A 25,616-nucleotide genomic window follows, 5' to 3' on the forward strand; every position below is an offset into this window, starting at 1 on the left:
AACGAAATTATTCTTAATGAAATGTGGACTGGTCGAATTGTTTAAGATGGGTCTTGGGTTTAACAAAATTTGTTACTATAGCTATTATGAAATGGGTAGCTGTTTAACATGTAAGTCTCAACGGGAAAATAGATTGGACAATACGGAACAAAATTTCCCCAATGATGAAGTTTTCCATCTTCTGTTTAACGTGTGTGTGTGTGTGTGTGTGGGGGGGGGGATAAGTGTTTCACAAACAGACTTTTAGTGTATAACTTCGGATTGATCTACCTCAGTGTAAGTGAGCCCGCAATTTTGCATGGCCTCGGATAAACAGATGACTTGTGATGTCTTTATGTTACCGTTCAAGCGTAAAATTAAATTTACGATAACACAAGTTTATCAGGATATAAATAGAGATGCTTTCCAAGGAGAAAAATCAGATGCAAACAAGCTGCATTTATTAAGGAAAGAAGCTCATCTTCTGAAGCATCACAATGAAGATATTATTGAGAACGTGGTTACTCCTTTGTTTTGCAGTTAATATTGTGACTGCTGGGTTTATGATGGATCCCAAGGGGCCGAAGAAGTCATTTCAGATTTCATCGGAACAAAGAGCTAATTATGCGTACAAGACAGCTTATTATGAATTCAAACGTGTGGCTGAAAGATATGTGAAGGACTTTCAAACAGAAATAGACGTCATATCAAAAAAGCTCTCTACCTTGCAGAATCTACTGGACACTTTTGAAGCTGACACGGATTCGGCTTTTGAGATTGCCGAAGGTAAGTTTTTAATACGTCAGTTAATTGCTCTACAGCCACCACCATCATCAACACTACTACTGCTTACACTACTACTACTACTACTTCCACTATTACTGTTACTTTTAATACAAAAACATCTTCAGCAAACTATAAAAACAGCCATTAGTACTGTCGTTGCTGCTATTACTGTTACTAGTATTGCTACTGTAACAACGTCGACAATATTTTTATTTTTATTAAAGCTGCTGCTACACTATTACACTTAAATCTGCATCCAAGATTACGATGCCTTATATTTCTTAATAATGTATTACATATTGCATTAAAAACCACATTTAGTTTCTTTCTTTCAGTTATCATTAATATGGCAGTCATTATTATTATTATTATCATTATTAGTAGTAGTAGTAGTAGTAGTAGATCCGTGTAGACGTGTACCTTCATAAAAAAATGATTACTTATCCGTCTCGAAGTTAATCATTGTGAACCACTTAACAAATTAAAGTAATCTATTTTAAATCTGTTATCAAGGGCATGATGGTGATAATTTAATTAATCATTGATTTAAATGTAATCATTAATTTATCAATTTTTGAATAAGCAGTGGTCAAAATGATTAATTTCCCCATAATTTCAGCATTTTAACATACATTTTGTAATGTGGCAATTGTAATTGGCACTTTTTATGGTATAAAATGGTTAATCCGCGTATGCTTAGTTTCTTGAAGTTAGCAAACTAAATCGATGCGAAAAATATTGACCAGCATGTGACGAAAAAAGAATGAACTTCATTCTCAATGTAATGCGTCTTGAACTATTTTTCACACTGTTCTGAGACGTATTAAAGGTCTTTTGCGTTTGTGTCTGTGTTACTGACTCAGACTCGAGTCCATCCCAAAGTGCGGGTACGCGCCAAAGTCCATCTTTAAAGCTGACTAGATCAAACGTCCTTCAAGACTGAATCACTGAAATTCAGAGAGCAAAAATAAGGTTAAAACAAAAATGTGTGGCATGTTTTTCATTTTACGAGAAACGTAATATTTGGATGAAAATTTTGTTAAGTTTTGTCGGATATTTGTATAGTCTGATAATGGTTTTGTCGGATATTTGTATAGTCGGATAATGGTTTTGTCGGATATTTGTATAATGCGAGTTCCTTCTGACACAGTATCTACATCTGGTGTAAAGGTTGTCATAGGGTTAGAAAGGTCCAAGTCTTTTTTTACCGTATGTTAGTTGCCCATAACTGTACCGAACCATTTATGTTTTGCTAGTAGCTTCCCGTGGGTCGGTGGTTCTTCCTGGGGTTTCCTAGGGTTTTCCTCCACCAAATATACTGGCCTCCACATCGAACCAACCATGTACTGAAGAATGATGATAATACCCACATAAACACAGACCATTATTGTTATCTTGTGTGGAAAATATATAATACATTGTGATGCATATTTTAGGATAACATTCTTTCGGCGTAAAACCCACATCACACTCTTGTCTAGTATGCTTGTTGATGTAACGAGATAACCAGGTTAGGGTCGGATTATAACAAATCTTGATGGTGACAAAAATAAAATGTTTATTTATGAATGATTCAGTGAAAAAGACTGATTCGTGCGTCAACAAAATCCAGATATTTAATGTTTAACAAAATATGCACGAACCTGATAATGTATTGCGATTTAAATGAAATATGAACTGATATGCAAGAAAAAACCGTAAACAGTAAAAAGATGCAATGATTAATGATTCAAAGAGATTCCACACAAACAATGGAAAAAAATGATTCACGTAAACATTGACAATTTAACAACAAATAGTAATAAATGACATAGTTACTCATATAATGAAATATGACGAGTTTTCACTCAAATAGTGAAATATGATATGAACAGTGGGACATATCTTTGGGAGTCGAACACAAATCCGAAAGGTCTTCTCAGACCCAATGTTCTGTCAAATGGTTGTGGAGCCACACCGAACGGCCTGTCCCTTCTGGTCTGCCTAAAGATCTGCAGAGTCTCTTGTTCTCTGTAGACCCATTGGTTCAGAAGCCTTGGTTCTTCACCTCGTGATGAGCTTTATCTTCTTCCGGGCCAACGTCACCCCCGACAGAAGCACAATGGGTAGAACACAACCCAAATTAGCACCACGGCCAAACAACACATACCAAACGGTGCATATATGGAGATACAGCATAACTATCACTCCGTCCCTCCTTCACTCCTTCAGCACTACACTCAGCATTCACCAAGCACCATTCACCAGTCACCGACCATAAATCAGTCAATCAACAATCAGTCAGCTGAAAATATAAAATCCAAATCAGTGTACTACAAATGACACGGACATGTATAAACAGCACGTAATGACGTTATGTACTGTAGCAGCAGGGGGGGCGAATCCGACATTTAGTCCAATCGTTATTTTGCTTAATTATTACTTTCTGCACTCAGCGGATCCGGTGTAGTCAGCGCCTGGTAAAAAAAAAACGACGACGGTCCATCCTACACGACGGTGACGTCATTTGGTTTAATGCGCGTCGATCCCAGCGTCGTCAGCGTCCGGTAAACACAGCGACGACCGCGTCGATGTCATTGCCCCCCCCCCCCCCCCGCTGCTAAGAAGTTATTTACAATGATCTTACAAACAGAGTGATCACTAACTCCTCCTCTTGTAGATCAATTAGGTTATTTGACTGATCAGTAAGTCTAAAATTAATTCTCGTTAAAAACCGATTATGGCATCGCATATAGACCGGATTAATCGGGCTCTCAACGATTAAGAATCCGGGAGGGGCTGTTGGCGAAAATGAATAAAGGATATACCCCTGTTGAGCTTGATTTGATTGCTTGGTATCTACCTGGTAACTCCCTTCGATAACATCACACACTAGATTGATTGCTATCACCGATGCGATATTTACGTTGTATGGAGCAATATGCCTACCACCATCTCCGTTATCGTGTCTGAGGATAATTGATGGACCGAGAAAATCATTAAGAGACTTTCTTAGTTCTGGCGCGTTGTATCCTGGAAACTTGAAATCGGGTAAATCGGCTTCTGTGATATTATACTCGGTTAGGAATTTTTGTTTATTATCATCGCTGTTATCGGATATTATTTTAACGATTCGTTCATTGATATATTCCATGTCTGATATAAGTTGATTTAACACCTCAACGTGTTTTCGTGCTTTTGTTTTCCGTAGTTGTTCTAGTTGCAATTGGTAATTACGATTAATCTCGATAAAAAAACTATCGATATCATCTAAAATAACTGTTAATATGACGATCGATTCAGGGGTTTTGTCATACCGAAAATACCACTGCATGACATTCCTGTTTTGAAATATAAACCAACTGGGTAATAACGTGTTTTTCATAATAGACAATTTATCTTGATAACTGGGATTAATTTCATGATACGATTGCGCATTCGTGTGCAAATCCGCGGAGATTTCATTAGGTGGATTCTCGGGCCAACCTAGTATGGTTCTTATTGAACTGTTATAAATATCAACCATATACCCCGGTGTGCTTATTTCAATCGTCGACGATAACGTCGGTTCATGAACCGTAATAGCGATTTTTGATTCTTTTCCTGTGATCGATTTTATCCTGCGTTGAAATTCTTTATTGATTTGTTCTACTTGGTATGACCCAGTTGGTATTGTAACCTCATTCCAGTCTGGGGTCCCATCGGGTTTATTTGTCCATGCAAAAACCAGCGAGTTATTAGGTTGTTGTCCGTTAAATGCTTCCGCTCGGATATTAGGCCAACTGTGATATATTCGCAATTTTGCCAGCGCTATTTCCTTTACTGGAATCGGAGAAGGGAAGTTTACACTGAATTCTGGCTTCGTTGATGTTATCGATATCATATTTGTTTGTACCGGAGTGGTGTTCTCCGCGATCCGTTGAAGTAATTGCAACCCTTCGGGGTTCAGCGACATTATTATTATTCGCTGTTTCTAGTGTTTAATTTCAACACCGAATATTAACAACCTGCTTGTTTTCAGGAGAATGTTTTAAACCCATTGAAGTGGTTTCAGGAGAATGTTTTAAGCCCATTGAAGTGGTTTCAGGAGAATGTTTTAAGCCCATTGAAGTGGTTTCAGGAGAATGTTTTAAGCCCATTGAAGTGGTTTCAGGAGAATGTTTTAAGCCCATTGAAGTGGTTTCAGGAGAATGTTTTAAGCCAATTGAAGTGGTTTCAGCCACGTGGTTTTCAGCTTCCAGTTGAAAATCCTCGATTTTTGACATCGCGGAGTCATACAACTGGACCATCGTGGAGAATTCAACATCGGATATGAACGAATTATCAATCGACAACGAGATCAACCCGGATAATTTCGAGTACGCGTCGGATACTGTTTGATGTTTTACTGTATACTCGTTGAGTTTTTTCTGAGAACACGATGATATCTTTCTAGTGATTGCGTTGGCGACTCCAGCAATTGTTGTCGCCGCGGAGATAGCGATTGGAACAGCGATCGGGGCCATCATGGTCACCGTGGATAAAATAACACCGGTACCGGCTACTATACCCGACACCGAGTACACGACCGCGTCGATGGTGGTTATTTTTCGACGGTATTTTTTTATTTTTACACGGTATTGTTCGGAAAGCGTTTTCAAATTCGCGGAGAATTCTTTTACGGTATTGAATCGATATTGATGTGACGTCGGTGATACCTCTGATTCAATTACCTTGGTGGTCATTTTTATTTTAAAAGAGCTAGTGTTTTTAATTACTTAGATCCGCTACAAATTCCACATACCATGTAATGTTTGCCCCGGTTAAATTTCTATCAACGGCTTTAATTGTAAACAGTTCAGTTGCGTCCTTGTATATAATTGTTGATATTGTATTGTTAAACCCGGATGAACTTGACGATGTTATATTAAACTGCATCATTGAAACCAGTGTCAATCGATAAATACCCTTAACAGTTGCGGTGATTTTTATTATATTCTGTGTAGGAGTCCAAGCGAATGATCCATACTGAATCGTGTATACTGTGTTGATGGTGTTCCCATGAGAGATTTTTATTTTTGTCACCTCCGGTAGTCTGTCTTTAATCGCTGTAACATCAGTTTTGATTGTTCCTATTTCCTGTGTATGCGCGTCTATACTCCTTTTGTTCGCTGCAATCTTAAAGCTGAATGCTTTTATGAGCACTTCATGCGCGTTTACAGCAATTTTGTTCTCTTTAACGTCATCTTTGATTGTTTCTATTTCCTGTGTATGCGTTTCTATACCCCCTTTGTTCGCTTCAATATCAGTTTTGATTGTTTCTATTTCCTGTGTATGCGCGTCTACACTCCTTTTGTTCGCTGCAACATTAACGCTGAATGCTTTTATGAGCACTTCATGCGCGTTTACACTCTTTTTGATCGTTTCAACATCAGTTTTGATTGTTTCTATTTCCTGTGTATGCGCGTTTATATTATTTTTGTTCGCTGCAACATTAGTTTTGATTGTTCCTATTTCCTGTATATGAACGTATAACCCCGCTTTGATCGTTTCAACATCAGTTTTGATTGTTTCTATTTCCTGTCCATACGCAGTGATATCATTTATAGTTATTGTAATTTCATCCGGTCTGGTATTTTTTTTACCAAAGAATTTATCAATGGTGTTATCAGCCCTGTTAAAATTTTTTCGTAACGTGTAAAATTGGCCCGACAGCGTTGTAAACTCCGAAATAGTACTTTTTATCCCCACAAGATTCGGTTCGGTTACCGTCGGGGTTCCAAAAAAACTAGCAGTAGTGAGTTGTATATCGGTGACAGACTTTTGTATCCCCTCGAACTGATTTGCTTGCGCGTTAAATTTATCATACAAATTTTTTAACGAATCCGACACGGATATATAATTGTCGCCAAGTGTACTTATTTTTCCATTTATCGTCAAGATGGATTCACCTGATTAAAGTCGTCCGTCATCGGTATACAACACGATAGTGTTCTCGGCGGCATCACGCTGTCGTATTAAAACGTCATTCAGCGACACATTACTGGATTTCAGTTTACCCTGGCGGTCTTGAAATACAACTATTTCGCCGGGGTCAACACTGGTTAAATTTAACGTATCAGCGATTTCATCCTCAATTAGTTTTTTTATGTCATCGGTGGCGAGCGTTTCCGTGGATTTTTTCAGCGCCGAAACCGGTCGTCCCCAAATATCAATCATTATTATTGTAAAAAAAACCAGTTTTTAATTAACCCGCCGGGCCTCTACGACCCCACTAGTGTATTCGTTTACAGCCACATGAGGTGGTTTCCGCGATGATGAAATCGCCGCGAGTACGTTCAATACCTCACGGCCGCATATCGGTGGGTCACTTAATTGTTGTGTTGGCAGCGTGGAATAAAAAACCGGGGCTGAACACGCCCGGATATACCGCATGAACTCGTTTGGCGGGGCTAACCCGTATGAATCAAAATAGACGATCGCACGCGGATCAATTGCGTATGCAACCCAATGAGTTCCCGCTCCGGAGGATTTATCGAGGTTAATTATACCGGTTTCAATATTCCTTGGTTTTGTCGGTAATTGATCCCTCATAAAAACACCTCTGAAGTTTTTTATCGCTAACGCGTTTGCGGCATCTATTAAATCAAAATTAGACATAGGAGTCATTAAACGGTTCCCGGTAGTCTTAGACCCTTCCCCGAGTACCATGAATACGGGGTTCCCGGTAGTCTTAGACCCTTTCCGGCTACGGGTCGTTTTTTTTTATAGCCTTTCCCGGTTGCCTTCTTCAATGCCATTCCCGCCGCGGTACCAACGGCTCCTAACGCCGCCGCCTTCGCCACTGCTGGGGCCGCCGCGGCAATCAACGCTGGAATCGCAGCTAAAAGCGGAAATATCCCACCGGTCTTTTCCATGTTTTTAATCGCTGCGGCCGAAAAATCTATTTGAACACCCTTTTTATTCTTCATCGCATCATTGAAATGTTTTATTTGACGCGTCGTTAACGATATCTTATGATTACCACCTGCCATCTGTGACGGCTTTAACGTTATTGTGGTTCCACATTGTTTAGCCGACTTTGATCGTAATTTCTTGACTTGACCATCGGTCAACTCTACACCGACAACATTATACGACATTTTTATTGTAAACGCGTTTATGTTTTCAATTACATGTTTTCCACTGGTGCATCAACGATTCTCATTCGTCCACCAACACCTTCCAACAGCATTGATTTATCGCTGAGAATGACAGCAACCGCTCTATAATTAACACCACCCGGGGCTATACGAGCTCGGAAGTGTATATCAACGACGGACTGTCTCGTTAAATCAAGATGTTCCAACGAAAAGTAATAAATCGGATACAGGTTTTTAAAATCAAGTTGTGATATTTGCAAACCGGTGTCAACGTTTTGATCACGCGCCATAAATGACAGCAATCGATGGTACACACGTGCGACATGGTTGTTGTCGTAATTAAGCTGTATATCCTCTGATGGTTCCTGTTGTCCGTTTATTCTCAGCGAAACCTCCCTGACTCCTAATTGATCAAATATCATATGACTGTGTTCTTGATTATTCAATCGATCCCTATTCTGTAACGCAACAAATATATGACGCGGGGCTGAAACGCCTTGTTTTGATGCCAGGTGCCATGTAAATGTATCGGCGACATTATCCTCTTTAGCATCAGTTGTTACCGCTAGCCAACTCAACAACGATTTCCCCCCCCGTTCCATAAACGATAACAATCGTGCTTCCGTGGTAACTGATGGAGTTAACACCGGCATCCACAATGCTATTTTAGTTAAAATGACTTTACCGGCAGCGACACCAGCAGCATGCCATATTGCATTGTTATCATCGCCCCTTCGCGATAGCGCAATTGTATGCTTAGCCCCATAGATAACTTTTCTGACATTTCTACAAAATCCGAATATGTGATGGAGTGGAATCGCGCATGAAAACTGTCGGCGTTGTCCTTGCAACATCCCTAATCGTGTTGCAAACCCTAGATTAAAATTATCGTTAGTACTTTTTATAACAGTAAATTCAGCGCCTGGTCTTGCTCTGCGGTCTGGGTTGGCTGCTTCAGCTTAATTAGGAACTGAAGTATCTCTTTCCGTCAGCACATTAATGTACTGAATATGATCAGCGTTATCAGTGGTATCCTTTGCGAACATCATAGATGGGCCCGCCGATCTTGTATAATCATCTGAGTATCTCGCTAGCCCAATTATCGTCGTTGCAACATCAACATCGTTTTCTATTGATTCAATTTCTCGTCCGTCAATAAGATATCTGGCGCTCTCAAATAACGCCATGATACCGTTGTTGACGAAGCCAACTCGAGTACGACCGTCATTTGGGTATGGTGCATTATCGGCAGCATTTGTTACAAGTTCTCCCTCAATTTCGATAAACGCTTCACACGGCAAAAAGTATTTACTGGTATCTTGGACTTGAAGTTCAATTCGCGATCGTAGGTTGGCTTGTGGTGGTTGATAGGAATAAAATTGATAATCACGGACAGAATCATCCCTGCGCACTGGGGCGTCCATATCAAACGCGCGATCAGCGGTTTGCGCAAACATTTTATTATTTATCATGTTGATGTTTAATTCATCAACGTCGTTTTCGTCGTAGGCCACTTCCCGCTATCGCGTTCATGAGCGCGTTGGTTGTTGCATCGGTGGATGGCTTTGCCAGAGCCGCCAACGACTCTAGTTTTTCTTCCACGGCGTTATTTATTACTTTACTGACATTTGTAGGCATCACTGTCGTTGATGGCATCACCGGTGGTTTCTGTTTTCTTTTTCTCACCAACGACATTAGTTTATCTCGTGCTGCAGAAAACGCCCTTCCGGCAACATCTCCAATAGCACTAATACCCCTATCACGAATAACATCAATAGCCTTCATTCCTAATTGTTTGGCTAACGGCGCCACTTTTGGAGCCATTCTTGTAAATAACCCCGCAATGGTGCTACCGAGACCGTCTCCGTACCACGCGCGGTATACGGGCAGTCGTGAGTTTACCACGTAGACGCTGACTGGTTTATCATGGTTGTAGTGTATAATCATCTTTATTATAAAAAACACCAGTGTTTTCCAATTAGTGGTTGGTCAATCGCTGTAATGACCGTGGTCCACGAGTTCGTCTATGAGCGTTCGATATACATTTATGTCCATGATACCACCGGCAAATAACCGCCTGCAAATATCAGCGGCCTCATTGATTATTTCCGGAGAGTTATTTCCGGCTCGTTTTCCTCCGATTAGTATTTCTAGCCGTGATATATCACTGAGAACACTACCAGGACAAATAACGTCTTTACCAACAGAGTATCCTTTTCCGTGTTTTGGTCTTTCACTTTTTACTTTATTGTGGAATATTATATAATTATTATCACGCGGTGGTAATTCATTTTTATATTTACTTGCCAAATACACTATTCTTGTCCAGTCCTTTAACGACCTTATATTTTTCTCGTAGCCGCTATTGATATGCTCATCTCGTGTGTCCTTAGCAAAATTTGTAACAGTAAAATTAACTAATTCTTCGTAGCCGAGATTTCTAATTGTGTCTATTGTGCTCTTTTTAAGCACATTACGGGGTATATTCCCCTCTTTCTCTATTTCTTCCGGTATTTCTTCCGGTATTTCTTCCGGTATTTCTTCTTCTGGTTCTCTTGCGGTGGCGCCTAGTTCTTCTTCATCGGCTATTGTAACATAAGGTTCTTGTGGGTCCGTTATAGCGAGTGGTGGTGGCCTCCGTGTTGTAGCAACCGCTATTTTCGCAGGGAGTGTTTCCAGAGACTCTTTTGTTTGCTCGGTCTGAGCCGCTATCTTTTCAAGCGCACCGAGGACGGGCACAGTTGCCGCCGTAACATCTTTGGTCGCTTTAGTTACCGGAGCAAAGAGCTGTTCGCTTCCAACAGCAAAATCAGTTTGTAGTTGTTGCCGCGTTTGAAGTTGTTTTCGGACCCTGTCTCGTAACGGTATGAACTTTTTAAGCGCTACTAGCCGCTCTCTGGCTAGCCGAGTAGTAAGTGATTCGCCTACCATTATTGCAATTGCTCCGTAGTTTCTAATTTCCCGCCGAGTGTGGCGGGGGGGGGGGGGATATGTCCCAGGGGCTCCAGGGAGTTTTCGTCTATAATCCTTCTAATGTTTTTAATTTTATTAGAGATTTCTCGACGTCGTTCAAAAGCCTGTCCGAGTTTTTTTCGTACTGTCTCAACGGCAGTAAATAGTCCAATAAATGCATTTACGTCATTGCCATACAAGTTTTCATTGATCGTATATTGTAATCGCTTTATAAAAAAATACTCGCGTGGCAAGGTATATCGACCTTTCTTTGATTGCTCGTTAATAATTTCATAATCGGACAATATTTTTTGGTTATCAAGCTTATCAGATAATTCAATTCCTTGATTTTTTAATTTTAAAATCTCGGTTAATATATTATTGATGTCTTCGATATTCATATTCTTATAAAACATCTTATTTCTAAATAAAAAAATAAATTATTTTACAAAATGAACCCCGCGTATCAATCCCGAGGTGTGTTATCTAGTATGAAGTATTTCGTCATGGCGACTTCGTCACGGTGACCTTGTCACTCGCTGATTTCTGTTACATATGAAAATCGAATTCTGTGACCCGTCTTTTTTGAGATCGCTGAATTCTGTATTCCTTCTGCAACAAATCGTATTGAGGCTCTACAAATATCGAAATATTTTCCTGCCTCATTCATCGACTGAAATATTTTTTCCTCGTGAGTTGTTGTATCAAACGATTTGACGCTTTTTGCTTTTTTTGCGTGTTTCCCTGTTTTTCCAAATTTGGAATTTTGACTCGGTGTAACAGCTCTTAAATTACACAGTCTGTTATTTTGAGGGCATCCATCAATGTGATCAATAACGAGACCGTTCTCGATTAATCCGTTGAATACTTCAAATACCACCCTATGAACATAATAATTCTTCTTTCCGGCACCAAACATCAAATACCCCTGATTATTTACGGTACCAACCGGCTTCTTCAGTCTACAATTTCTAACAACGCCGTCGCGAGATTCCTCGTAATTAACGAGCACAGGATGCGGCTGAAATTCTTGGTTCATTTGTATAATAATACTACTTGTCTAATTCATTATTTGGTTTAATTATAAACCTTGCAATGTAGTCCTGAGGAGTTTTGATGACGAAGTCGGCGGTGGGGTCAATGACGGCGTTTTTTATTCGCTTGTCGTAATAACGTTTTAACTCTCTGTATCGCTTTTCGCCACAATTGATACATAATTGCGATTTTCCTCTTACACCAACGTGGCAAACCAAGCACGATAGGGGGCCAAGAGAACCATTACGAACGCTTTGTAAATGATATCCGCAGAATTCACCTCTACATGATTTATTGCACGGGGTTGTCGACCCAATCATCAACCATTTGCAGTGATTCATTATACTATATTCTTTCATTTAAATACTTGTTTTAATTATATGGAGGAGTTCGAGAGATTAGCAGCAATTAAGCCCTGGAAAAATATTAAGTTCAATCTCGATAGAGTCCTCAAGGACGCACCAAAAGCGTTAATAAACGATAGAACCCTGTTGAATAAAATACGCGACTGTATCAATGAATTCAAGCGCGATGGTGCATCTCATAGTTGGTCAACATTTCGAATTGATGGTATTGTTGATGCTACCATGAACGACAACCGCGCAGCAACGATAATATCACAACTTGACGGTAAAAAGTATTTCTTCAGAGTAAAATTCATTGTCCGGGTGGAATCAGGTAATTGGATCATACGTGATAAATTTGAACCGGTTCTCAGCGACAAGAAAACAGTCATTGTTAGCCGCGACTCCAAGCCAGGGCTGTTAACCGGAATTGACAGACCATACTATGAACGAGCGTATCCTGAAACAGCAGTTGTCTATGGAATATACCCGTTAAATAAGAAACCTGATATCGGAAAACTAGCGCCGATGAAACAGTCAACGGGGATAAATTGTGTAGCAGAACGAGTAATAGAGCATTTTACAAATGCGTGTCGAGGAAACAAATTGACTGATTTACGACGTAGTAAAATAAACCAATGGGAGGAGACAGTGCGCGAGCGAGGAGCAACCATCAGCGACATAGCGAAATTAGAAACATCGCTGAGATTTCCAATAACCGTTACAACGATAACCGGTGAAGTATTATATGAATCAAAGTATAAATCAAATGGAGCCCCAATCAAAATTATTGATCATAACGAACACGCGTGGACGCCCGCGGTCACAATATTTCCACGGGATAGAACAGTAAAGTATATCCCGGGGGAATTCCTGGGAGAGGATGGTTTTCTCGCGGAGAGGAAACTATTTGATGCTATTGCCTGCTTGTGTAAAAACGACCCTGTATCAGTGTGGTTACTTCGCAGCGCTGAAAACGATGTGGATACCTTTGATCAGTTTGTAAGACCAAACGGTGAATTATATCGCACTGAAGCGTTTCACAACAAGATGAAAAAAACCGCCATGGAATTTGAAGAGCATGATGAACAACTGCTAACAAATTGTTTTACGATTCCATCGGTTGCGGCTCATGTTGCAGCAAGGAAAAATGCGTGGAGACCAACGCGCAAGGAATTTCTACCGGATGTACAATCCAGTTGTTTGGAATATTATCACGGTGGACTATGGAACACTGAATACAACCGCGACGCTATGATTTCCGTTGATATGGTTGCCTGTTATCCAGCGAGTTTTCTCGGGTATGGATCCGCCGCTGAGTATTTCAAACGATTTGGACACCCCAGACATGAAATGACTCGTGTTGCTATTAATGGACCACTGCCTGATTTTGATTTAACCGGATTCGCTCGCATAGTATCATTTGAATTCGCGGCAGGACTTCATCGCTGTTGTTATATTTGGATCGGTAGACACATGTCTGAAAAGAAGTGGTTGCCAATAGCGCTGCTACGGTATATGATTGATTGTAGCATGCTTGTATCGTTGATTGTCAGTGACGCGATTATATCATATCGGGCGCAGACTGAAGTCTGGTTACCAGAACCAGAGCGTCTAGATAGCATAATTGACGAGTCCAGAAAACACATTGATGCCGACGAGGAATATATCATCGAATGGTCCAAAAAGATATTCAACCAACGAAACTGCGAGGCAAAAGATCTCGGTAGAAGAATAATCGGTAAGTTCACACAAGGTGGAAAAAACTGCGACTACAAACGATATTGCTCACGGCTGATTATACATGACGCAGAATATGATTCGTAATCAAGGACGCAGTGGCAAAAAATAGATACGTGAACTGCAAAACAGCTTTCTTGTCCAATGGAACAAAGTTGGGTACAGTTGTTTCCTACAGCGATGGAGACAGCCCCGCGTATCCACATTTGAGGGCGTCTATGCTGGGTTACGCCGCTATCAATTTATTCTCGATGATAAATAGATTTCCCGACACCGCGGTTAGAGTAGCCGTTGATTCATTTTACATAGACGTAAAGTACAAGGGAAACTTAGCCGAGTTTACTAGTCCGGACGAGAGTTGGGGTATATGGAGAATTAAAAATGAAATACGACGCGATTATTCCCCGTCAGCAGATGTCACCGTTGAAAATAATTACTTACGCGGTGATAATTTATCAGAATGGTCTAATGCACCACCGTGTTCTGATCCAATTTGTAAATATAAAACAGTTTATTTAAGCGGCTGTGGCGGGTCAGGAAAGACGACTCGGGCAATTGAATTATTTCGAACGCGGGCAAGTATAATCGTGCTTACACCGACCCATAGACTAGCGCGAGAGATAAAACAACGAAGTGTTGACGCCGTTACTTATCACAGCTTTTTTCGATACAGCGGCGGTGAGTGGACTCCTGATCGAATGGGGGAAAAATTTATTCCTGAGGTTATCATCTGGGATGAGATATGTACTGTTTCGTTAGATACTTTACAAATGTTTCTTGAGTGGTTGCTGCGCGCGAATACAGCGGTAATCATGTGTGGCGACCATGGCCAACCACCACCATTTGTCGGCGAGGGTCCACATGATTGGTTAAAGAATTTTGTGGACTATTATGAAGAAACCGATACTGATTACCGAGCACTTGATGAACAACTGCGCGAGGTTAAAAATTAATCAGATTACAGCCGAATAGAGTTCAATGTGAAATAATACGCGAGGTGATTCCGGAAACGCCGTTAAATGAATTCTGGGAAACATGGAGACCAAACGATTTGATTGTAGCGAGTAGAAAGATAGTCAGAGACACACTTCAGCGGAAGTTGTTTACGTTGCATAAGGAAAAGTTTCCAACGCGTCCAGTGCCGTTATGTTATAGACCCGCGGACACACGGCGGCAGAACATTGAAGTTGAAATCCCGGGCCCGACAGCGTCAGGGACAAAAAAACAAATTCTTGTGCTGAATGATATTGTGCTCGTTGATATCAGCGTCGTCGAGGACGCGCTACGTGCTGTTAAATCCCCGTGGACGCTAGGATACGCAACGACAATACATTCCTCGCAGGGATTGACTATCACGGACACAATTGTTTGGATGGTTGATAATCACATCGAATGGTCAAATCTAGTCTATCTTGCAGTGTCCAGAGTACGGAGGATAAATCAGCTTCGAAGAATTGTTATTGACGAAGCCAGTGACAACGATGACATCATCGATGCTAGCGTCATTGATAGAAAACTCTCGGGTTACCGCCAACAGGATTAAAAAAAACAGCGGCGTTTTGATATTGATGCCGAATTAATAATTGCGTTACGACAACAACAGAATAATCACTGCGCGAGTTGCAATTGTGTAATGCGCTGGCGTTATTCGGATAAAGACGCTCGCCAATTTACCTTGGACAGGATCGATAACAGTCTTGGTCAAATCCGTGGTAATGTGAGGTTAACTTGTCTTGAGTGCAATAGACGCAACGGCGCTAGTTAAGGCCACGCGGGGGCAATTGAGTATCGTCAGGTATCACTTGTAGTTGCTCGCGAGTAAATCCGCGCTGAGGAGCAGTTGAATCCAGTCTATAGATCGGTGGTCTACCAGTTGATCGTGTTATCGTTGATATGTTATGTGTGGTAACACTCCAAATAGGATCAGTAGCTCTTTTTTTACCGCCTTCAAGCTCTCCTGGTTCATATAAATATCTAACAGTGACATTGCCGAGAATCGGCTTGGAAACGCTATCTATTTTTGATCTTCCGGGTATATACTATTTTTTAATCGCGTCGCTGGGCTTCATGTTAATTGCTCGGGTAATCTCGTTATTTAACGCTGCAATTACGCCTGGCAACCTTTTGACCCATTCACGAGATCGTTTTTCTTGGATGAATTCCTTCGCGTATTGATACCCAAATAACCGTTCAGCAAGAGTCCGATTGAATCGTTCAACAATTGCCTGATCACGATGTAGCGCAGTATAACCTCGTCGTATCGCGACGCTATGATGTCTCAGCGTTGATAAAACAGCGCCGCGAAATTCATTGCCAGGATCAACTTGTAATAGATTTGGCCAGCGCAGAGGACCCCTTCGGTAAATCCGCTCAAACGCATCGGCTACTTCAGTTGCTGACTTTGTTTTTAACGGCTCCGCTTGTTTGTATCGACTCGCAACATCAACTACGGTTAGCGCGTATTTGTAACCGTTGTCATGCGGCAGAAATAGTATATCAGCTTGATGAACTTCATTGGGTACGGTAACATCAAAGCGCGAGAAGTTGATTTGTTTAGGCGGTGGTAGATAGATTTGCCATATAGCCTGTTTGGATAACCAATTAGCCGCAGTGGCCCTCGTTACTTTTGCAGCGCTTGCAAGCTTACCAATTGCGGCCTTCCCCTTCCAGTATCCTCTCGGAGAATAATAGATGGATTCCATGTTGTTATTATAAACGCTAGCGTTTTCAATTACCAGCGCGAGAAGCTCCGCTTCCAATCATTAATTTACCTTTCATAGCCGATTTTACCAACCATGAAGCCAACTTTTCTTTGAATGATTTATCAGGAATAGCATTTAACGCGTGAATTAATTTTACATCCGCGATATGACGCTGTTGCAGATCGCTACTTTTGTAGTAAGCAACATCATGAGCATGACACGCCTTATCGATAGCGTTTATTGGATACTCACCGGGTTTGGGCTGATTTTGATCATCAAGTCTGATATCTAATCGTGTTCCGGGGCCACAGTAGCTATATCCTGGGAGGTGCTTTTCTCCTGGATACTTTGCCCACGGTGTTCCGGGGAGTTTTGATAACTTGGCTGCAATATCACCTCCTCGCTTTTTTTTAAAGCATCCCCGGGTCTAATAGAAATAAATCTAAATTTCTTTGTACCGCATTGTACACACTTACCAGTAAGCGCCGATCTGTTATTTCTCGTTGTAACGGTTGTCATATCATTTGTGCCAGTACGCACTCTACACTTCACACAATATAGATCCATAATTTATGTATAGAGATATGGATATAATTGATTTTTCGGCGACTAAAACGAGAGAACCAGTTAAGCATGTTGCAGCGTTACCAAACTCGATCCGGATGATTATCATCGGACCATCTGGATCCGGCAAGACGCAATTGTTACTCAATTTAATAATGAGATGGATGAAGTGGGATAAGTTGTATTTAATCGCCCCTAGCGTAGATGATCAACGATGCTACGAGGTGTTGAAAGATTTTAACGAGAATGCATCAGCGATCGCTGAAAAAAATATTATTGAGTTTATTACAGATATCAATGATGCACCAGGTATTGATGATATTGATGGCGACGTTAACAATCTAGTCGTGTACGATGATGTTATGTTAGACAATCAAAAAAACCCAGCTAGGATATTTTCCAGAGGCAGGCATAAAAACACCGACGTGATATATGTCACTCAACGATACACTCAGATTCCAAAAGTAATCAGAGACAACTGTAATATTCTTGCTGTATTCAACGGCGTTGATACACACACGCTACGAAATATCTGGCAGACATGGTGCGGCGGTGACATGGACTTTAATGGTTTTCGAAACTTTTTTAGTCATGCTCAGTCGACCCCACATGGATTTGTAACGATAAATTTACATGATCCTCGGACACGATATCGTATCGGACTTGACCAAATATTCGGTTAGTTGTAAATAATTTTCATTGTAAATAACTTCTTAGCAGCGGGGGGGGGGGCAATGACATCGACGCGGTCGTCGCTGTGTTTACCGGACGCTGACGACGCTGGGATCGACGCGCATTAAACCAAATGACGTCACCGTCGTGTAGGATGGACCGTCGTCGTTTTTTTTTTACCAGGCGCTGACTACACCGGATCCGCTGAGTGCAGAAAGTAATAATTAAGCAAAATAACGATTGGACAAAATGTCGGATTCGACCCCCCTGCTGCTACTGTAATCTTGAGTTGATTATTTCATACAAATTATATTATCGGGACTACTATACAAGGTAATAATCAGGTTCAGAAGTGAACCTGTGCCTGACAGGAATCTTACAATACGTTAAGTAACACCTTCTCTTCCTTAATAAATACAACATTATTGCGAATATAGTCGTTCTGTTAAGTTACATCCAGAAAAACTAGAAAACAGACTATAACATTGCATTATACGACACAAGTCGGAATTACCTAAAGTACAAGATAGTTGTGATAGTAAAACAATTAATCCTATAATACAAATAGGGAAATAATATTTAACTCACATACCTCTACAGCTGGAGATCACGCGTCATAAAGTTGTCTGCTCACTGACAAGACTCTTTGTAATGTGATTTTTAACTCTTCGATGAGGTAATTTATACACAGGCCATGTAGCCAGACACTGCCTGTTGGGGTCAACGTATATCCGTTTTCCCATCGTAATCTCTTCGCTCGTGCATCATGGGATGAACCGAACTCACCATTTCGAAATAATATACGATATACTTAAACCACTTATACACACACACACACACACACACACACACACACACACACACACACACACACACAATTCCGTGACTGACAGTTGATTCCTCTATTATTTTATATCTCTGCATTTTGTTTCCTCATGTTTTCATATTTGCTTATCACTTTCGGTCGAAATGTTTCTTTTTTCATTGCAGATATACGCTATGAGTGTACAAGTTCACCACCATTTGTGGAACATTCGTTTGCTGTTGTTATCAAGGTAAATGATACGCAGCAAGTCGCATTGTATACGTGCGACCCGGGCTACACGTATGCTGGTGGCGAAAACAAAGTTAGGTGTGACCACGATTATGGACAATGGGACGAAGCAACCTTCCGCTGTACGGGCAAGTACTTAGTAGTAGTTAGTAGCCGAGTTGTGGGTTTTCAAATTCTACAAGTACCTCATGCGATAAGTTTGGTAACTTCTTTATATGAGGACAAAGTTCCCATTTTGGCCATTACACCATGTATTTTGGCCAAATCACCAATAATTAGCACAACAGAAACTATACATAGTTATTAAGTTAACTGATAGGTGCACTTAGGTGACATTATTTTAATTAAAAATATCAGCTGGTGGTAGTGGTGGTGAGCATAACTTGAGGTCTGTAAAAAGAAATGGTTCCACCTTGGTCTCCGGACCGCAGTTAAACGATATATCTTCACCAGACACGATTTGTTACTAATGCGCATTTTCACCGAGCACAACTGCTGAGTTCGACACTGGACCGAAATTAAACGATATATCTTCACCAGACATTATTTGTAACTGATGATTTCGACAAGCGTTTTTACAGAAAGTCTAATGGTGGCCTGTGCGGCTACATTCCGACAGACAAACATAGTGTCGTTTGCGGAACCTACATTAAACGGACTCTAAGGCATGAGCAGGAAAGACTCAATTTCTGTATGGACAAGGAAAGACTGTACAAGGACGACAATAATACGCAGGATGCGAAACGTTCTGTAGCCAAAGCAGAAGTTTCAGAGGTCCAAATCGAAGACTTGGTGCCGTCAGCCATTCCGGAATTTAAACGTGGTTAACTGCAGTGTGGACACGATATATTTTCTATCGACTACTCCCTCGATTTTCTGGACAGCTCTAGTAGAGAATCTCGTCTGCAAAGAAGTCTTATCAAAGCAGGGCGATATCTCCGACGCAATGAGCAGAGAAGCACCAAACCATTCTGGAAAACACAGTCAGTGTTAGAGAGCACATCTACATACACACAGCTAGAGCTGCAGAGCTGTGGTAACGCCGCAAAGAGGCGGAAATACAGAAGACGAAAAAAAAAAAAAAGATGAACAGAGCTAGGCAAGTTCGAACGAATCACTGTAGCGAGACTTAATACAGTGACCTTGCTCTGAAAGTAAGAAAGGATTATGTGGATACATTGGCGGAGGTCCAGAGGATGCAGAAGAAAGTGTGGTGCATGTACTTAGATTTCGTTGGCAGTCTGCGGAAATCAAGAATGAAAGAATCTTTGTGTCGCACGTTTGCATGGCCACGCAAGAAAACGAAGAATGCGTCCTGCAAGCTATTGGACAATAATGAGGATTGAAGCCATCCTGGAAAAGCTCTAGAAAAACTTTGTCGTAGAGATAGATAGTGACGATTGCATGTCTGTATACCTGGCCGGAATTGGCGCTGGTTCACAGCTTTTGCTACGCGTTCCTTTTACAGCAAACAGGGCAGCAATGTTGTGTTGAATCCAGTGCACATCCTGGAAGTTCCAAACACGAAAGACAAGACCTCCATGCAGACAACAGAAACGGCAATCAAAGGTTGAAGAAGGTCGTAGACACAAGTCCATGCAAATCCACCTACACAAGCCTTGCACAAATCACATGTCAAGGAACCTCACGCACAATCCTTCTGCTTCGAGAAGGGCAAGCCAATTGTAGACGAAACTTTTCTGTGTATGGACACTTTATACAACATGAGGAAGAGAAACTCGTGTAACTATCCACTCCAGCTGCTATGCCGACTGTAATACATTCGCCTAACACTAACCAAGATAAAGGACAGCTTGGCAACGCTGGTCGTGATCGTCGTCTGTCTCAGTAGTGGAAACAAAGAAGAATATCTAAGTTTTCATGCGCTAGATCATAGCATCAGAAAATAGGCATACTGTACAATGCAAATGTATCTTTCTATTCCAACCCTTTGGCCGGTCTCAGTTGTTTCCGTTGGCCCGACTAGCCTGTGCGTGTGCCTAAGTCCACGTACACTAGTGCACAGGTGTCGTAGAAGGGATTTGGCATGTAGTATTCGTCATCTGTTAACAAATATAATTGCCCGAAAGTACACAAAGTCATGTCTCTCCGATCAAGATGGCCAGTGCTACCGCCAGCTCTAGCTCAACGCAGGCAATGATTCCTACCCTTAGGGCAGATCCACCTGGAACCAAAAGCTGTTAGTTTGTGTGTGTTTCCACAAATAAATGTACGTGCAGCTTGTCGGAAGTTTGTGTTGTTCACATACGCTGCGTCAGAGGATGTTGCATTTTTTTGAGCACACTTTCAGTCTGCCAAAGGAATGAGGGCATGCAAGTTGCTACTAGCTGACCCCTGATATATAAGCGAGAGAGGCTTCGAAGCATGGACACCAGTTCCTATATATAAAAAAATCAAGATAATATATCCTAGTGGATATACTATCGAAAGATATTACAGCAAGCTCGTTTGCCGTCAATAGTGACATAAATTATTTTTGTCGGTAGTGTAGGAGCCGGAAAAGTTTAATGTGCATGTAACGAAACGGTTCTTCTGCATATACCGAAAAGGTTCTTGTATAAATACAATACAGATGCTGTGGAAGCCCTACATAGGATGGATTTTCTTAGGAAATAGGCCTTGGAAAGAATAGTAATATGCTTCCTGCACGCGAGTTGTTACCATGCGAGACCGACGAAATATAAAGCCTCTGTGGAAAGCTCTTCGCTGCTGAAGAGTGAAACTATTTGGAATTGGATACAAAACATGAGGCAAGCTCCTCCCAAAAGTAATCTAGAGCTTGCGTTGGGAGATGCAGCTTATGTGGAGCAAAGATCACAAGCTACAAAATGTTTGGCAGCTCCAGCCGTTGTTACCACGGTTCTAGGTCTCCAATTGTGGTAGACATCTACAACCAGCTTGACAATCTGGAAGCACATATAGAAACGTCGACCACAACGATGGGCTTGGTGACGGAAACGCTGGAGGGTATAGAGCATTCCTAAGTAGAGAAAATCAACAGGGTGGCCAGAGATCCAGAATTGATGGAAGGAAAGGTGGTGGAGACCGCTGAAGAGAAATCTAGCTACTACAGCAGCAAGGAGTACAAAAAATGGGAACATGTTTTATCATGCTCAGCATTGAATGTTCATTGCCTTGGTTGCCATCTTGGTATGGAAAGCCCGCAATAACTGGAAGGAGGGCGCCTGTCACACTTGTAGCCGTCGGGAAGATTAGAAAAGACGGCATGACTGCTGTACACAAAGACCATCTGTTCTAAATGGCATAGTCTGTCCGTGGGTGCAACAAATGGAGTGAAATTTCATGGGCTTTTCTAGGTATCCAAACTCTGCGCTGGGCTAGGAGTGAATTCTTTTTTATTTCATGCGTTTGTCTGTGTGTGTGGGGCGAAAAATTATTTGGGTCTTGGTCTTGGCAAAGTGGGTGAGGAAATGTAGCAGGTTCGGAACCGAGTAAAGGGTTGGGACCGCAGGACAAGCGAGTTTGCTGGAACTGCCTAAAGGACGGAACGCTGAGACAACAAGATCTGCACACAATTCAGGCTTTAACACGTTGGGACAGCAGATGGCTGCCGATACCACCATAAAGAGGCCAATTTCCTCTTGTCCGAAACGGTTATCGAAAACAGATCGTCCTGAGAAGAAGAAAAAAGGACCACTAGCAAAAATTTTGGACTGTGGCTGGGTGGTTTTGGCCATACTCATAAGGGTCACGCGGGCCCGAAAACAGGGTAGAACCAGTTGTTTTCCAAACCTCAAACACACCCCACCCTTCCCACACCCCACCGCAATTACGTACATGTATATAATCAACTGCCACTGTCACACACAATTCTTTTTTCTTTACTGTTTCCAAAACTTCACCAAATGTTGACAACACACCCGTAACATAAGCTTGAATAGATTATCACTATGGTGTAAAGACCCTTGTGTTTGTGCTCTCATGTGTTTTCATAGAGGTACTTTGAAAATATCTTTAAAATAATCTGGGTTTTTCTTTTTTAAGTTAATCTTTAAAAACCAAACGAAAGAGATACACAAAAAAATTGCGTTTTCTATTAGAACTTGATTAAATATGTTACATATTTGTAATTACAATAATCTAATCAAGGTATTTCTCTCAGTTTTTGTGGAGGCGGGGTTGTGGAGAGGCTAAACAATTGGTAGAGATGTATTTGGGATGGACCACGAACGGGGGTTCATGAGGCGACGCCTCGGAAAGGTGTTGCAATTAAAGCTTTCATTGGGCATTTTAAACATTTAACCGTGAGGAAACTTACTCTAGAAATTGTTCCGGCACCTTCAAGGCTCGTGCCACATCCTCCCATCCAACCCTTCAAATCCACCCCTAAATTTTAATCAATGGCAATTTATAGTTTCTGCTGTGCTCATTTGAGCTCATATGATCCCAATACATGTTGTAATGACGAAAACGGGGATCTAAACCGTATTCACAATGCAGAGCCAATAGTTGAATGGTTATAAACGCTGTTTCCAATACACAAGGCTAACAAACAGGATGTATGGTTTCCAATACACAAGGCTAACAAACGGGATGTATGGTTTCCAATACACAAGGCTAACAAACAGGATATATGGTTTCGAAAGCATGATATGTTCCTTTTTAATTTGCTTTTGCTTCTTTTTTCTCACCGAAAAGTTTCATTATTTTTCAAACATTTTTAATTTAGATCAGTTTTCCTTCAGAAATTTTATTTTTCTATAAACATATATACATTTTCTCCATTTATAGTATTCTTTCCATGTTTTATTTCCCGAATTGCATCTTATGGGAAAACATCCCTTTACATAGATTACATTTTACGTTTTCAAAGGAATATAGTATAGGACGTTAGTATTTGTTTTACTTGGCATATTTTCATTTGTTAACGTTCTCTACACGCAACTTCATGAAGATAAAATTGACGGTAATGTAATAATTTACAAGTTTAAAATTCTAATGTTTACATTGTTAAAACTTTATTTTATTAATAATAAAATAGATCAAACCAAAACCAATTTTAAATAGTATTATATTCAATGAAAGATAACAATATAAAAGTTAAGAAAGAAATATACTGATCACATTTAATGTACAAAATAATTAAGGATTAGCACAGCAATACATAAAAAATGAGATGTGTTTTCACGGTGAGCACGTGTAAGTTTCAATACCAATAGTTCACTGGGTCTTTCCAATGTGGTTCTGCAACTTTCTTCACAAAGACCACGGTTTCAACACAATGAGCTCATCAAACAGGCATATGCACTCTGATTTACTTTGGTGAATTTCTATGTTTATTCGCCACAGGACACGCATCTAGAATGACTTCTGGAAAGAACTTTCTACTGACTAGTAACCAAATAAACAAGGAATTTAATTGTTCAGCCTAATACGTGTTTTAGTAATAATCATTGGAAAAGATTTTAGGTCGACCGACATGTTGTGTTTAAGCACAGAGGGATCGAGAGAAAATAAAATATAGCTTAATATATGGTAGTCGGAAGAAAGGAAAGTACTTAAACCAATATGGCGTATTTTAACCATGAAATATGGAGAGAAATATTTTTGACTTGTTTATCACTATAAGTTAGACAAGAATGGTTCCCCTTGCAAAGAAGAGTTGGCTCCGAATTCGTCATTTGTTAGTTACTACTTCCAGCGCTGTAATTGTGGGGAGGGTTTGGGAGGGTGTGCTCGTATTATGATCAGGTAGGTATTATCGAAGAAGCGTATTTTGCTTCAAATCTTGGTTACTTCTTCAGATAGGGGCCCCGAGTGGCCGAGTGGTAGCCTATCGTGTGCTAAAAAATGGCGTGAAACCCCACAAGAACAACAACTTCTTCAGATAGGGGCCCCGAGTGGCTGAGTGGTAGCCTATCGTGTGCTGAAAAATGGCGTGAAACCCCACAAGAACAACAACTTCTTCAGATAGGGGCCCCGAGTGGCCGAGTGGTAGCCTATCGTGTGCTGAAAAATGGCGTGAAACCCTACAAGAACAACAACTTCTTCAGATAGGGGCCCCGAGTGGCCGAGTGGTAGCCTATCGTGTGCTGAAAAATGGCGTGAAATCCCACAAGAACAACAACTTCTTCAAATACGTTACCCATTCATAACATGTTAAGTGAATAGATAAGAAGCAGAGGGAGTTACATCCCTTTACTGTGGAGTTGGCCCTGGTTCAAGTGGCCGAATGTATCAGTCTGGTACGATATGGAGCCCAGATTGATGGGGAAACGCGGTCTTCATCGTAAATTATTTATTCTCACATATATTCAACGGAAATGAGGTAACCCTTGTCTTAACGAAGCTACGTAGGAACCTTGGAGGATAGACTTTGGTGCTGCTGATATGACGCATTTTTAGATGAGAAGTCTCTAAAAGAAGCTGAAAAATAAGACTTATATCCAACGGCTTAAATAATCTCGTCATGATAGCAGTTTCGCTCAAAGCCTAGGCTATTATCAACTGCCCAGACCTCATGAAACATTATTCGTAATAAATTCATTTGGTCTTCGGTTATTTCTTTGTAGGCTAAGTGAACGACCCAAAAATTCAAAAACTGAAGATCATGAGAGAAATGTCGTTATTCCCTTCTGTGAGCGCAATGAACAAGTGAGATTTCTCTCATTTAATGTGCTCAGTACACTTCAGGTACTAATCGCAC

At 40.9% G+C, this 25,616-nt stretch overlaps 1 protein-coding gene across 2 annotated transcripts in view; it reads left to right on the plus strand.

Annotated features, from left to right (window-relative positions):
• The window catches only part of LOC149801066 (plasminogen-like), a 60,609-nt gene that overhangs the window by 2,373 nt on the left and 32,620 nt on the right, over positions 1-25,616 (plus strand). The window contains exons 2-3 of one of the 2 annotated variants that reach the window (XM_089955101.1): positions 520-765; positions 18,865-19,056. In XM_089955101.1, coding sequence (XP_089811227.1) covers positions 543-765; positions 18,865-19,056 — 415 coding nt within the window. In that variant the 5' untranslated portion in view covers positions 520-542. Of the gene's footprint in view, positions 1-414; positions 766-18,864; positions 19,057-25,616 lie in introns of those variants that run through there. The other variant, XM_089955100.1, reaches the window with a different exon arrangement.

Source organism: Sinohyriopsis cumingii, chromosome 4, assembly GCF_028554795.1.
Source record: "Sinohyriopsis cumingii isolate HCF-2022 chromosome 4, ASM2855479v2, whole genome shotgun sequence".
NCBI lineage: Eukaryota > Metazoa > Mollusca > Bivalvia > Unionida > Unionidae > Sinohyriopsis > Sinohyriopsis cumingii.